Source organism: Diabrotica virgifera, chromosome 6 (genome assembly GCF_917563875.1).
Source record: "Diabrotica virgifera virgifera chromosome 6, PGI_DIABVI_V3a".
Lineage (NCBI taxonomy): Eukaryota > Metazoa > Arthropoda > Insecta > Coleoptera > Chrysomelidae > Diabrotica > Diabrotica virgifera.
Window position 1 is genome coordinate 146,083,041 of NC_065448.1, and position 16,891 is coordinate 146,099,931.

Below are 16,891 nucleotides of genomic sequence, written 5' to 3' on the forward strand. Positions count from 1 at the left end.
ACATCTTAAAAATGGGTCATTTTTGATGACGCGTATCTCCTAAACATGTTGTCCGATTTTAGTAATTTTTTAATATATTATAGCCGTATTCTCTAAGAATATCGATGTAGTAACAGTGTTGCTGTAGAGGTAAATGTCATTGTATACCGGGTATAACAGTAATACTGTGTTTTTTCCTCAAAGTCCTGAACACCCTGTGGAATATTCTAGCATTTAAAAAATATTGAAATTAAAACTCAATTGTAGCCTTAGCCTTTTTTAACATTCCGCTTTGTGACTCATTCACTAATGTTGGATAATGAAAAAGTTAGGTACTTTGACATCTAGCCATGTTCTTCATCAACACATGGTGTTTTTAAATAAGCGCGACAAACTTTAAGGAGTAATTCTGCTTGAAAAAATAATGACCGTTTGATTTATGAACATGTGTCTGCAAATGCTTCGTTTCCGAGATACGGGATGTTGAATTTTTTCTTACACACTGGCAATTTATTTGTTGCTCTAAAACCGGTTGAGATATGCAAATAAAATTTAGTGGGTTTTAAGAGGTAGTTATTGCTTATTTTTTGACGTACAATTATGTATTTTATATTCACCATTGGCGTGCATACGGGTCATATAACTCGGTCATATACCCTGTATACACGCCAATGGTGAATATAAAATTTTTAGTTGTATGTCAAAAATGTAAAATAACTACGCAAAATAACAAAGCATTTGCAGACATATCGCATTATGAGTGCAATAGTATCGCAACTCAAAAAAAGTAAATGTGAAGATAATGAATGTTTTAGTTTGGCTTAAATTTTTATCTTTTTTTTACATCAACCCTATTAATGATAGAATGGTATTTTGAATTAAAACAACACATTTAGATTGACTCATTTCAGTTAGTGTTTTTAAAATAATAACATAATATACTGATAATGATATATTTGAAGTTAAGATAGTCTTGCACCGGAGTCATATTACACATTTTGGCATATACGATCCTAATTTAATGGTAATAACAGTCAGAATCATTATTTTCCGAACAAAACGTAATTTATTAAATAAAACCATTAACATAAGATTAAGAATATACAAATACAAAATTGTGTTTCACTTATAACCTAATATTGCTTCATGAATTATTCAACATCTGGTTCAAAGTCGTGGTATTCTTTTTTTATTAAATTTTTCTTACACAGAGATAGTAACCCATCTTTTTTCTGTTTACTATAAATGTTATTTGCCTTTAACCATCTTTAACATTCTATTTTCTCCCGTTATATTGCTGAATGCATGCTGTCACCCTCATTCTGGGTATGAACAGCAATTAAATATTTGTGGGAGATGGTATTTATATTCTCCAAATACTGACTAAGTAAAGGTATGTTGCTGCTTAAATTTATTTTTATTTTGTCCGCAGCAATTATCTGAATAAAATATGACGTCAGTGTACCTGTCATTTTTCTTTAAAAAGTTTATTAGAAACTGTTAGAAACTTTAAAAGAAACTGCCAATCTTTTCAGAGCAGAGTATGTAGTTGCATTTTTGTCGTTGTTTGTAAATATTGTGGGTGTAATACTACCACATTTTGATATAAGATACCCAAATTTATTGCCGCGTAAGTACGGCAATTATATGTAAGACTATCATATTTCTAATGTGATATTTGTCTTGCACAAAAACGATAAGCCTTATACGCGAATATTATAAAAATATCTTAACTTAGGAATTATACCATGAAAATTAAATTTTTAGTTAGAATAGTTTTGCACTCATATAAAGTGCTATAAATGAAACATTTTTCCCGATTATCTCAAAAAATATTTTTTTTTTACTTACGATAGTATTGCACTCATAGTGCGATATGTTTATAAAGCAAACTGTCACTATTTTTTTTTAAGTAGAATTAACCCTTAAAGTTTGTCGCACTTATTTAGAAACACCCTGTATTGATGAAGAACATGGCTAATTGTTAAAGTACCTAACTTTTTTATTATCCAACATAACTGAATGAGTCAAAAAACATACTGTTAAGAAAGCCTAAGGCTACAATTGACTTTTAATTTAAATTTTTTTTTAATGCTAGAATATTCCACTGGGTGTTCCGAACTTTGAGGAACAAACACAGTATTATTGTTACACCCGGTATAGAATGACATTTACATGTTCAGCAACAATATTACTACGTCGAGATTCTTAAAGAATAAGGCTATAACATACTAAAAAAATCATTAAAATCGGACAACAGGTTTAGGAGATTCGAGACATCAAAAATTACCCATTTTTAAGGTGTTCCGATTTTTTTGGCCAGAAGTGTATATCAATAGTGTCAAAATTTCATAGTTTAGTGGAGTAAACGGTTGGACCAATTACAAACAACATTTCAGCGCGGTAAATTTGAATCACTCCTCCTAGTTTAAAAACGAGCATAGATTTTTCCCTTTCTGTTCCGTTTCGGGTTGAAAAGATAAATTGTGGTCAATTTATAGAAACCCAATTCTTAATACTACATTTATTTTATAAATAAATTGGAAAAAGATCGTTAAAAAACTAATTATTAATAATTTTGAAAATTCACAATATGTATTTACCATATTATGCCTAACCTCAAATTGAGATATCTCCAAAAATGTCAGGAGAAGGCGCTAGGTGTCACGTCAGTAACGCTCGGGGTAAATAGAAAACTAAATAATTTTACTTGAATATTAACATTAGATTAATTGTGATACTAGGATTTAAGTTATATCATTACTTAACTTACTGAAGGAACTTTTAAAAACTTACTTTTCGATCACATCTTCGACTGTTCTTTGAAATTGTTGTTCTGTTTCAAATTCCAAATATGATGCCAATGTCCTTATAACATTTGGCTCTACGGACAGTCCGAGGACTATTACAAATCCTGTCAATTTTTTAAACAAATTACTTAACTGTGATCTTATCTGCAAACAAACAGGTATGATTGTAATCAATGTGTAATAAAATTTGTGCAACATTTGTTATAAAAAAGATATCAGTTAATAAATTATCTAATCTCTAACATCAAATAAAGTCAAAGGTAAGCGCGGACCCGGTAGAAGGAGAATATCATGGCTTCGGAATTTGAGAACATGGTTTAAGATATCCTCAACGGAACTGTTTCGAGCCACAGCGAGCAAGGTTATGATTGTCAATATGATTTCCAACATCCGAAACGGATAGGAACCAGAAGAAGAAGATATCAAACATCAAAAGTTAAATAGGTTCTGAAACTGATTTCTTGTGACAAGCTGGCAAATCTAATTTTAAGTGTTGTTTATGAGTTTTTAATTTTTGCAAAAAAAACCTCATCAAACCTAATTTAGTGTGAAAACAGTTGTTAATTCTTGTTAATTTTTTATTTATCGTTGATAAGAAGTCGAGGTCCGCTGGGATGAACAGCCTCGGCTTCTTTTCGCAGTGAATATCTGTTGTGAATTTTGTTGTGTTTGACATTTGATTTTTTGGAAGAAAACTTAAAATAGACAAATCTGTGATTATCGTTCGAGGTGAACGGACGACTCATCCAAAGGGTAAGGGCCAAAACTATCTATATTTCCCTGTTAATTTCTAATTTGCATCGACTGGCATAGATTTTAAATTCGTCAATCTGCCGCATAAGATGGAGGAAGAAGTTCCTCCCGATCCTCCTCCACCACCTGACCCTCCTAATAAAATCAACCAACATGAATGTCAATCTCAACCTCCAATTATTCAGAAAAGTCTTAAAGGAAAAAAACAAATACTATTTTCGGAGACCGACATAGGTCCTTATGAAGTATTTGTACAGGGTCAGGATAAAAATATTGGAGATTACCACGTGTTAAGTATAGCTAAATCTATTTCTGTTTTAAAAATTAAAGACATCACGAAAATCAGTAGAAAAGGTAAAAACAGGATAGGGGTATTATTTGCCACTAGAAAAGCAGCCAACGATTTCGTTGTGAGGAAAGATTGGGAAGCCCTAGGGTATGACGTGTTCATTCCATTTCATCAGATTTCTTGTAGGGGTATAGTAAGGGGAGTTAACAAAAGATTCACAGAGGAAGAAATAAAGGAGGCATCAGAAACCAACTTGGCTTTATGTAAGATATTAAGTGTAAAGCGAATGAACCGGAGAGTACAAGTGGATTCAAAGGTTGAATTTGTCTCCACGGGAACTATTAGCATAACTTTTTCAGGAAAAACTATTCCTAAAGAAATTTCCATATATCAACTACCAATGAGGGTCACACCATTCATCAGCCCTGTTCTTCAATGTGGAAATTGCTTACTTTATGGCCATTCTACGAACCAATGTAGAGGAAAAAAGAAATGTGCTAGATGCGGAACTTCTCATGAGGATTCTTCATCTAATACGTGTACAAAATATTGCATTTTCTGCAAATCTTCTGACCATGAATCAAATAGTCGTAATTGTAGAGAGAGAGTCAGACTAAAAGATATTAAGGATCTAATGTCCTTTTCTAATCTATCTTTCTATGAGGCAAGTCAGCAGGTTCCTAGGATCCATAATATTTCATCTTTAAACATAAACGATTTCCCCCCCTTACATAGCGATCAGAATAATTCTAATGGCATCTTACCACAGGAGAGGAGGTCTGCAGCCTCAGCTCAATATTCAAAACCTTTTAGTCAAGTCACTCAATCTCCACCAAAAAGAAGAAGACCTTCAATACAAGAAAATACAGGTTATGATAAAATCTCCCACCAAAGACTACTTATTAATCCATCAGGTAGAAGAATAAATGAGCCTTCGACTTCAAAATTCAATCCTGCTCACTCTGATTCTCAAATCACTAACTCACAATCTTTATCCCAACTTCATTTGGATTTCAATCAGGCCATGTCTATGCTGAACCAATCTCACAGGGAGCTCGTCATGACCTTCATTGGGGACTTAATAAACTCAAAATCATACTCCATTCCTTACAATATGGCAGATCTAAAGACTAGCATAAACAAAAGTGTATCACCTTTCAATACAAATGTAAACCAGGGTCGGAGGGGAATAGAGGATCTCGAGCCTGAGGATTCGAGATCTTTTGACTCCTTGGTCTAGCAAACATACTCTTTATAATGAATCCTAACACTCCGATAACTATTATTCAGTGGAATATACGTTCGTATAACACTAATTCTGACAATCTAAAAATCCTTATAAAAAACCTTAACCCAGATATAATCCTTATTAGCGAATCTTGGCTCTCAAACCAACATGTTATAAGATGTAGAGGGTATCAAATAATCAGAAAAGATCGAGAGGATGGCTATGGCGGATTAATTACTCTTATCAAAAATAATATTGATTATAGGGAAATTCAAATTGCCAATCCAGGCTTCAATCATGATGTCCAATTCCAACTCACATTTCTCCCTAACTTTAATTTGAATATTCTTAATATATACTGTCCACAAGACAACTCTATCTCCAAATCCAACTGGTTTTCCCTTGTTAAATTACTTAATAAGCCATTTTTAATCATGGATGATCTAAATTGTAATCATAAGGCATGGGGTAGTTCTAGAGACAGTCACAATGGTAGGATTATTTTTGATTCTTTGGAGGAACTTGAGCTAGTATTTCTCAATGATGGGTCCCCAACTAGACTGGTGGCCCCAGGAGGCAGTAAGTCGGTAGTAGATCTAACAATGGCATCAGTCGATGTGGCAGCCAGTGTGGGCAAGTGGTCCACTATTTCAGATACTGGAACTAGTGACCACTTCCCCATAATATGTCAGATAGGTGTATGTCCTCAATCTCCCCCGCATTCATGTAAAAGAAGAAATCTAAAGAAAGCTGATTGGTCTACTTATCATAACAATTTAAACAGCATTTTCTTAGCTTCTCCCAGGGAAGATTACGAATTTTTTACTAACTCCATATCATCGGTAGCTGATGAAACAATACCTTGGCTTCACCCTCCTAATAATTCCAAATACCACATTCCATGGTGGGATGACTCATGTGCTGAAGTCGTCTCTGCGAGAGTGTCTGCCTTAAAAAAATTTAAAAATATCCCCTCAATGGAAAACTATATCGAGGCTAAAAAGAATATAGCCAAATCAAGAAAATTCCTAAAATCAAAACGTAAAAATAGTTTCAGACTATTTTGCAGTAAATTAAATAGAAACACTCCTCTAAAAGTTGTGTGGGAGAAAATTAATAAGGTATCGGCTTCGAAACCTTCAATATATACACAATTGCCCTCTACTCCTATATCCCACGAAATTCTATGTTGCTTAACCCCCCTTTCCGCTGTCAATAAAGTATTGGTTAGATCTCCTCAAGCCCTAGAACCGCCATTTGCTCTCGACGAGTATCAGAACTCCCTCTCAATTAAATCTGACTCGGCTCCTGGTTTGGATCAGATTTCCTACTCAATGTTAAAAAATCTTCCCGTTGTTGGATCTTTGTTATTAATTCAACTTTTCAATGAAAGTCTTAGAACGGGTATAGTTCCTGTTCAGTGGAAACAATCAGTAATTTTACCTATAATCAAAAAAGATAAAGATTGTAATAATCCGTTAAACTTTAGACCAATAGCTCTTTCTTCATGTGTAGGCAAAATGCTCGAAACTCTTATAAAGAATAGAATAGAGTGGATTGTGGAACATAATAAGATTTTTAATCCACTACAACTAGGATTTAGAAGGGGTAGAGGTTGTACGGAATGCCTTACATACCTCACCTCAACAATTCAAATAGGCTTCGCTCAAAATCAATACACTGTTGGCATATTTCTAGATATCTCTTCTGCTTATGATAATGTCAATATATCACTCTTGTATTCCAAATTATTAAAGTATAACATTCCAACCCAACTGGCTAATTTGATTTTCTGCCTTCTAAATGATAGAGAGCTATTTGTCAAAGACAAACTGGGACAAACCCATGGCCCAAGAAAATCAAGTCTGGGACTACCCCAAGGTTCCCCATTAAGCCCTATCCTCTTCAACCTATATTGTCTTTCCCTGTATAATTTAATCCCCTCTTCATGCAAACTAATTCAGTATGCAGACGATTTGGTTCTTCTGATTAGAGGGAGTGATATTAATGAATTGGTAATTAATGTAAATAAATTATTGATTCAGATGGAATCATGGTTGCTAGACCACAATTTAAATCTGTCTGAGAACAAATCTTCTGCAATATTATTTACAAAAGGAAACACGAAAATCTCTCCCCCTAACGTAATATTTTGTAACCAGAATATTGGTTGGGTGGATTCAGTCAAATACCTGGGGGTAAATATTCAAAAAAACTTAAAGTGGAATTCATATGTAAACTCAATAGAACTAAAAGTAAATCGTGGCCTGAATGTGATGAGAGCTCTTTGTGGGACTTATTGCGGAAGTGATCCAAAAACCTTACAAATTGTACACAATGGTCTGATTCAGAGCCATCTGGACTTTGGCTGCCAGGTAATTTTCGATTGTCCAACTTCCTTAATTAAAAGATTGGAGAAACTAAAATACAAAAGTATCCGAATTATAACTGGATGCATGAAATCTACCCCAATTCATGCTCTCTTAAGTGAAAGTGGTCAGATCTCGCTTAAATCTAGATGGGAATGGCTTAGCTCTAAATTTATATTAAAAAATTTAATGTTAATTGGCAACCCAATTATTTCCGCTCTCGACCTGTTAGACTTGGCAATTCAAAGGAACCAAAATCATTGGAAAAACAGAAGTATTCCATTTCTAGTGCTTTTAAAAAACAAATTTAAAAGTATTTATCCCAACTTATATTTAAGTGACTTATACCCATGCCATAACTTTGAACTAGACCATCAATTATCAACAATTCCAATCATAAATATCCAATCTAATCGTTCAGATGAACTTGCCTCAGTTCAACTCCAAAAAATAATTCTAAATAAACCTAGTCACACCAAATTCTTCACGGACGGCTCGGTTGATGATGAAGGATCAGCAGGCTTTGGTGTCTTTAGCCGAGAGATCAACTATTCTTATACCAGTAAACTACCTAAGTATACCCAAATATGTACGGCTGAGATTGTCGCAATTAATCATGCCCTCCAAATTATTTTGAAAAATGGGATTAAACAAGCAATCATCTGCTCGGACTCTAAAAGTGCCTTACAGAAAATAGGCAGTACAACCTATTCTATGGAAACAGAACATTCATCGTTCATGACCAAGAGAGGCATCATTGAAGCGAAAGAAAATAACGTTAATATTAGTCTGGCATGGATTCCAGGACACTCGAATATTAAAGGGAACATGGTGGCTGATAAACTAGCTAATATAGGTAGAACCTTAAATGTAGCTGCTGGTATCACTCTTCACTATTCCAACTTTCTACCAGACATCAAGCATTCCATCTGGAATCGGTGGAAGCAAGAATGGCAGGGGAAAAATCGAAATAATTCATTTTACTCTAAAATTGTAGGTCAGATAGATAAACTCCCCTGGTACCACAATTTTGCATACCAAGACAGAAGACATATAACCACCATTATTAGAATGAGGACAGGTCATTGTGCTACTCCAGTTCACCTATTCAGGATAGGAGTAAAAGATGACCCATATTGTGACTGTGGCCGAGTTGGGTCCTTAAATCATCTGATTTTTGAGTGCCCTATAAATATGTCACCCAATTTTGACCTATATAAAGAATTAGCCAAGACAAATATCCCTACTCCCATTGAAATTTGCTTACTTATGTCCAACCTTAATCCACGTAGGATTAACCTGATCCTTAAATTCCTTAACTTAGCCAAACTTAATTTATAAATTAATCAATTCCCAAATTTGAATTAAAAAAATTAAGAAGATAAAGATATAAAAAGATATTGGACCTCCAAATGATAAAAGCCTTAACCCTTATGGTATAATATTGCCTTTCCTGTAGGGACTGTCTGGCCCTATACGAAGATGTTCCTGCTAATATATATTTAAAAAAAAAATTGAGGCTTTAACATATATATTTGGAAATATTCGACTGCCCAGAGCAAGACAAGAGTATTTCCCTGGTGTAAGCTGGGCGAATTATCCCGAGGGATATAACCCAATAAAGGAAGAAGAAGAAGAAGAAGAAGTGTTGTTTATATGGGATTTAGCCACATTTATGGGTGTAATGAAAATTACATTTTATAATCTGATTTTTTTAGGTTACCTATGTTTCTTTTCAAAGAATGCAATTTTGGTGTGGTTGAAAAAATTCTTTGAAAATAAGTTGAAAATTTGTTCGGTGTCGATCGGACAAACTTTGATGTATGGGAACACTGGAACAGGGGAAGTTTTAATTGTGGAACGTGATAAACGTGTCATCTTGACAAGTTTATGACTGTGAAAACTAGCAGGCTATTTTAAGTTTATTCAATAGCCGACGTTATATAATATAGGAAAAAATGTTTGTCCGACAAAAATGTTGGGCATTTTAACCAGTCCGACACGTAGAACATGTCAAATGGCAGAAATTATGTTGGTGATAAACAGCAGTCTGACTTTTGCATGAGAGTTTAATAAAGGGGTAAAAAATCAATTGGAAGTTCTGTCCGACAAAATTCATGGTAAGTTTTTTCGTAGTCCGACGTTGGAAACCTGTAAGATATAGACAGTTTGAAAAGAAAAATTTTTTGTAAGGTATAGACAGTTTGAAAGAAAAAAATTTTGTCCGACAACAATGTTGGGTATTTTAACCAGTCCGACACGTAGAACATGTCAAATGACAGAAATTATGTTGGTGATAAATAGCAGTCTGATTTTTGCATGAGAGTTTAATAAAAGGGTAAAAAATTAATTGGAAGTTCTGTCCGACAAAATTCATGGTAAGTTTTTTGGTAGTCCGACGTTGGAAACCTGTAAGATATAGACAGTTTGAAAAGAAAATTTTTTTGTAAGATATACAGTTTGAAAGAAAAAAATTTTGTCAGACAAAAATGTTGGGTATTTTAACCAGTCCGACACGTAGAACATGTCAAATGACAGAAATTATGTTGGTGATAAATAGCAGTCTGATTTTTGCATGAGAGTTTAATAAAAGGGTAAAAATTAATTGCAAGTTCTGTCCGACAAAATGCATGGTAAGTTTTTTCGTAGTCCGACGTTGGAAACCTGTATGATATAGACAGTTTGAAAAGAAAACATTTTTGTAAGATATAGACAGTTTGAAAGAAAAAAATTTTTCCGACAAAAATGTTGGGTATTTTAACCAGTCCGACACGTAGAACATGTCAAATGGCAGAAATTATGTTGGTGATAAATAGCAGTCTGATTTTTGCATGAGAGTTTAATAAAGGGGTAAAAAATCAATTGGAAGTTCTGTCCGACAAAATTCATGGTAAGTTTTTTCGTAGTCCGACGTTGGAAACCTGTAAGATATAGACAGTTTGAAAAGAAAAATTTTTTGTAAGGTATAGACAGTTCAAAAGAAAAAAATTTTGTCCGACAATGTTGGGTATTTTATCCAGTCCGACACGTAGAACATGTCAAATGACAGAAATTATGTTGGTGATAAATAGCAGTCTGATTTTTGCATGAGAGTTTAATAAAAGGGTAAAAAATTAATTGCAAGTTCTGTCCGACAAAATTCATGGTAAGTTTTTTCGTAGTCCGACGTTGGAAACCTGTAAGATATAGACAGTTTGAAAAGAAAAAAATTTTGTAAGATATACAGTTTGAAAGAAAAAAATTTTGTCCGACAAAAATGTTGGGTATTTTAACCAGTCCGACACGTAGAACATGTCAAATGACAGAAATTATGTTGGTGATAAATAGCAGTCTGATTTTTGCATGAGAGTTTAATAAAAGGGTAAAAAATTAATTGCAAGTTCTGTCCGACAAAATTCATGGTAAGTTTTTTCGTAGTCCGACGTTGGAAACCTGTAAGATATAGACAGTTTGAAAAGAAAAAAATTTTGTAAAGTATAGACAGTTTGAAAGAAAAAAATTTTGTCCGACAACAATGTTGGGTATTTTAACCAGTCCGACACGTAGAACATGTCAAATGACAGAAATTATGTTGGTGATAAATAGCAGTCTGATTTTTGCATAAGAGTTTAATAAAAGGGTAAAAAATTAATTGGAAGTTCTGTCCGACAAAATTCATGGTAAGTTTTTTCGTAGTCCGACGTTGGAAATCTGTAAGATATAGACAGTTTGAAAAGAAAAATTTTTTGTAAGATATACAGTTTGAAAGAAAAAAATTTTGTCCGACAAAAATGTTGGGTATTTTAACCAGTCCGACACGTAGAACATGTCAAATGACAGAAATTATGTTGGTGATAAATAGCAGTCTGATTTTTGCATGAGAGTTTAATAAAAGGGTAAAAAATTAATTGCAAGTTCTGTCCGACAAAATTCATGGTAAGTTTTTTCGTAGTCCGACGTTGGAAACCTGTATGATATAGACAGTTTGAAAAGAAAAATTTTTTGTAAGATATAGACAGTTTGAAAGAAAAAATTTTTTTCCGACAAAAATGTTGGGTATTTTAACCAGTCCGACACGTAGAACATGTCAAATGGCAGAAATTATGTTGGTGATAAATAGCAGTCTGATTTTTGCATGAGAGTTTAATAAAGGGGTAAAAAATCAATTGGAAGTTCTGTTCGACAAAATTCATGGTAAGTTTTTTCGTAGTCCGACGTTGGAAACCTGTAAGATATAGACAGTTTGAAAAGAAAAAAATTTTGTAAGGTATAGGCAGTTTGAAAGAAAAAAATTTTGTCCGACAACAATGTTGGGTATTTTAACCAGTCCGACACGTAGAACATGTCAAATGACAGAAATTATGTTGGTGATAAATAGCAGTCTGATTTTTGCATAAGAGTTTAATAAAAGGGTAAAAAATTAATTGGAAGTTCTGTCCGACAAAATTCATGGTAAGTTTTTTCGTAGTCCGACGTTGGAAATCTGTAAGATATAGACAGTTTGAAAAGAAAAATTTTTTGTAAGATATACAGCTTGAAAGAAAAAAAATTTGTCCGACAAAAATGTTGGGTATTTTAACCAGTCCGACACGTAGGACATGTCAAATGACAGAAATTATGTTGGTGATAAATAACAGTCTGATTTTTGCATGAGAGTTTAATAAAAGGGTAAAAAATTAATTGCAAGTTCTGTCCGACAAAATTCATGGTAAGTTTTTTCGTAGTCCGACGTTGGAAACCTGTATGATATAGACAGTTTGAAAAGAAAAAATTTTTGTAAGATATAGACAGTTTGAAAGAAAAAATTTTTTTCCGACAAAAATGTTGGGCATTTTAACCAGTCCGACACGTAGAACATGTCAAATGGCAGAAATTATGTTGGTGATAAATAGCAGTCTGATTTTTGCATGAGAGTTTAATAAAGGGGTAAAAAATCAATTGTAAGTTCTGTCCGACAAAATTCATGGTAAGTTTTTTCGTAGTCCGACGTTGGAAACCTGTAAGATATAGGACAGTTTCGAACGTCGGACTCCGAAAACTTCCCATGAATTTTCTCGGACAGAACTTCCAATTCCAAACTCTCATGCAAAAATCAGACTGCTATTTATCACCAACATAATTCCTGTCATTTGACATGTTCTACGTGTAGGATTGGTTAAAATGCCCAACATTTTTGTCGAACAAACATTTTTTCATATATTATATAACGTTGGTTATTGAATAAACTTAACAGCCTGCCAGTTTTCACAATCATAAACTTGTCAGGATGACACGTTTATCACGTTTCACACTTAAAGATACCCCTGTTCCAGTGTTCCCATATATCAAAGTGTGTCCGACTCGACACCTTTAATCTTTGAACAAATTTTCAGCTTGCTATTAATAATCTTTTATTTAGTACGCGGGATCCAGGACTATATCGTAGATGTAATTGTTGAAAAAATTGAATTATTAATTTTGTTCAAGGTTGTGTAGTGTTTGCATATTATGTGTTGGGTTTGAGATTTTCAATTGTTTGTTCTTCAACATTCTTTATTCGGCTATTGTTGGTATGTTCTTGTTTTTGACTTCTTCTCTTAGTATTGACAACCAAAGCCTGCTGCATTCTGCTGATATTGGAATAAACCAACCCACAGCGACAGATATTTAAATTTCCACTCCAACCACAACATAAACATCAAGAAAGAAATTATCAAATCCCTATATGAGCCCGAATTCACTTGCTGTAATGAAAATACATTCCATTAAGAAAAAAAAACCTGCTAATAAAGGTTTTAACTAAAAATGACCTCCGACGCCCCTGAGGGGCATAATGAGTTTCGAGAAAGAAGAAGAGAACTAAAAATGACTACTCATGGTCATTTATAAACAATAAATTAACAAAATTAAAGAAAAGAAATAACAAAGCACCACAATCATTCCAGATATGACAAGAAGTGACTCAAAGTTGACAACAATTATTATATGTAAAGGGCTTATCAGATCAATTGGAAAGGATAGGAAACAAGTACAACATCACAACAACGTTCAAAATAACCATCACTCCGAGATACATCCCGCCCAAAACCAAACAACACACAAGACAGATCCAAAAACTGCATCTACAAAATACCCTGTGCAACAATTTCTATGTGGGCGAAACTGCAAGACCACTGAGTGTCAGGGTAAACGGGCATGAAACATACATCAAGAACAGAGACTTCGAGAATTCCCAGATATGTAAACATGCTTAGGACAAGGAGCATAGTACAATGGAAAGATACATCAATAATCATGAAAAAGAGAAAAGTCAAAGTTGTCCTTATCTTACTTAGTGAAGAAAAATGTGTAGCAAGCATCAGCAGAATGCAGTAGGCTTTGGTTGCCAATACTACAAGAAGTCGAAAACATACCAACAATACCGGAATAAAGGAAGTTGAAGAACAAACCGGAAATTCAGAATTTCTATAAATAAACATTTTCGCGCTAAAGCGTGGAAATTTAGAATTTCCATTCCATTGTGATATATGTATATTCAGTCATAATCTGTGGCTTCTATAAAAATGCATTTATTTAAGGAGAAAGTAGCAATATTAGAAATTGAGGCGTTCTTTGCAAAAACCCCATATGTCACTTTTTACAACATCGGAGATATTTAAAAAAAAGTTATTTAATTGAACCCTATTAAGTTCATGGAAATTCTCAAATTAGTGATTTATTATTTTGATGATTACACACAGTTTACAATATAAATAACAATATTTTTTCCTTTTGTTTATTTATGAAGGACATTTATTCATTTGACATATGGGGTTTTTGCAGGAATTTTTCATTAATTTATAGGAAAAACGATATTTATAGTAATAAACCAAAATAAAAAATGAACGAAAAATGGTGTTTACTTATAAAATCACACAACACAACTATTCGAATGAACTTTAACCTATAAAAACCTACTGACAGCCAAGCGATAAAGTTTCCCGCAAAAACACCAATAGTCATTAACAAAGGGAATTGCGCTTGACATATGGGGTTTATGCGGAATCGCCTATACTTTTGTCGCTTATATTTTGGACTACTGTATCTTTAATGGAAGTTTCTTACGCAAGGAACGTAGGTAATAAGTCCTTCAATCCATAGATGGCATAAGTCCATTTTCGGAAAGAAAGGACTACTGGGGTTTTTGCAAAGAACGCCTCAATTGCAATCGATGGATTGAAAGTCCGGTTTCACCAACAACAAATAAATCAATGAATAGCTATTCGTCGAATAAATTTTATTAGACGTTTATATTTTTATTTTGTTTCAATATAATTTTGATCATTTAAAGTTAAACTGACGAATTTACTTTCTTATAGATATTTACAGCGATATTAACTTACCAATTTACTCCAAGAGTAAACATTAATTTGATAAATAAATAAAATAAGTCGTATTTGACGTTAGTAAAATGGACAAATGTCAGTTTATTGGTCGAATTATATTCATAGAATAAACTACTATTTGTCGTTGGTGAAACCGGCCCTAAGTGAATAAGAAAGAGTCAGAAATGCAATAAGGTAATATCAGGTGGCAGACTAATAACAAATACATACCAAGCATAATGTATTATGACTGTACAAGTACTGTATTATGACTGTATTAGTAATGTAGATGACGTACATATATTGAAGAATATTAAATAGTTTAGTACTTTTTACGCTTTGTTCACAAACAATGTAGAATAACCAGTATGATATGGTAAGAAAATGTCAAAATCCAATATGAATCAATAACTGAAGCTCAATGAGACAGTAAGTAGAATAAGCACAAATTTCGACCGCTCAACCGGATACAGAAAAACTAATTGGAAATTACCTGATTTTCATATCTCTTTCTTGCATTGGACGAAATTTTGTCGACTGTTAGAAATAGAACATCTACATCTGCTTCTTGGTTATGTTGATTTTTTTCTGCATATGAAGAACGACTTTCAGATCGTGAAATAGAAGTAAACTGCATATTCTCTTGGTTACTATCATTCCATGTTTTCATTATTCTCTGTAAGTTTTCGACTAGTTCGCTAGTGGGAAACGATTTCTCCTGAAATCTAGAAAAGTTTATTAGATTTAAAAAAACAGGTAAGTGCACATCAAATAGTTCTTATGGCTCATAACTCTACTCTTTTTACAAATTTTAAATATAAAATTTTTTATTTAAAATTTAAATATAATGTAAAATTATCAGGGAAGAAAGTTGTTGCTGCATAAAGTAGTCGATTACAACAAAAATGGCAAGTGAATGTTGGTTATATAAATGAAGTACAGTATGGGGAAAAATAAACAGTACTGAAATGAGTATTAAAATGTTTATGATTGTTTATATATCTAGTAATATACATGATACAGCCTTGCAAACATTATTCACGACGACGCACGTTCAAAAAAATGTCCAAACATAAAAATATATTAGCTGACATGAAACCAAAACCACAGAAAGGCAAATTCAACGCAATAAACACGCGAGTAAGGAAAATTAAGGGAACTTGATGCCAATGAGTTATTATTTATGTAATCTGAGTTTATCTTTTTTATGACTTTTGGTTGGTTTTTCATTGGAAGTTCACCATAAGGCAAAATTCCCATCCCAAGGCAAAGATCTAGATATGCCACTGCATCTGGCACGAAAAAATCTTTAATTCTAGTTCGCACTTACGAAATGGCAGACGGTGGATCTGTGTGACTCCTTCAGCATTCCCCATATATACGCATCTGGCGGCGTTAGTTCTGGTGAGAGGCAACTCCCAAAATGATCGCGCAGTACTTGACGAGATTCCCTGGCAGTGTGAGAGGTTGTCCCGTTCTGCTGAAACCATTTAGTATGGTATAACTAGATCCAAACCCAGACATCCAAAGTGAAAGTTATCCTTCAACACCAAATTGTTCTATATGGTCCACATAATGTTCAGAAAAAAGTCACACCATTTTGAGCGTCGGGTTTGGGGGGAGAGGGGGGAGAAATCGGTAAATTCGTAGTTTTTTAAGTTTTCCGTCAATATTTCTAAAACTATGCGGTTTAGCATTAACAACCTTCTATACAAAAATGTTCTACACTAAATTTGAAACAAAAAAGGTCCTATGCATAATCCTTCTAAAATGAACGGTTTCAAAGTTACGGAGGTAGTATAGTGTAATTGGTCCAAAAAAACGCCTAAACCAGACATCCAAAGTAAAAGTTTTCCTCCAACACCAAATTGTTCTATATTACGCTTTAGCGTAAACAATGTTCGTAACTTGGGACCATATGGGAAACTTTTTTAATATCAATTTTACGAAAAAAAGTAATTCTTTATAAAGTGCTCTGAATAGTCTAAAACCTAAGATGCAATCATCAGATATCAAATTTTGTCAACAGTATACGAGGTATGTCAAAAAATATGAATTCCGCTCAAGAGCAAACTACCTTTATATTTCAAAATATCAAAAAATTTTATTATGAAAAGTTATTTGTAATTAAAAACCATATT

The 16,891-nt window shown here is 33.4% G+C and overlaps 1 protein-coding gene across 2 annotated transcripts in view; it reads right to left on the reverse strand.

Annotated features, from left to right (window-relative positions):
- The window catches only part of LOC126886909 (eIF-2-alpha kinase GCN2), a 274,664-nt gene that overhangs the window by 17,145 nt on the left and 240,628 nt on the right, over positions 1-16,891 (reverse strand). For both annotated transcript variants that reach the window (XM_050654067.1, XM_050654068.1), the window contains 2 exons: positions 15,244-15,475; positions 2,776-2,933 (listed from right to left, as the gene is read on the reverse strand). In XM_050654067.1, the coding sequence (XP_050510024.1) occupies positions 2,776-2,933; positions 15,244-15,475 (390 nt within the window). The remainder of the gene's footprint in view (positions 1-2,775; positions 2,934-15,243; positions 15,476-16,891) is intronic.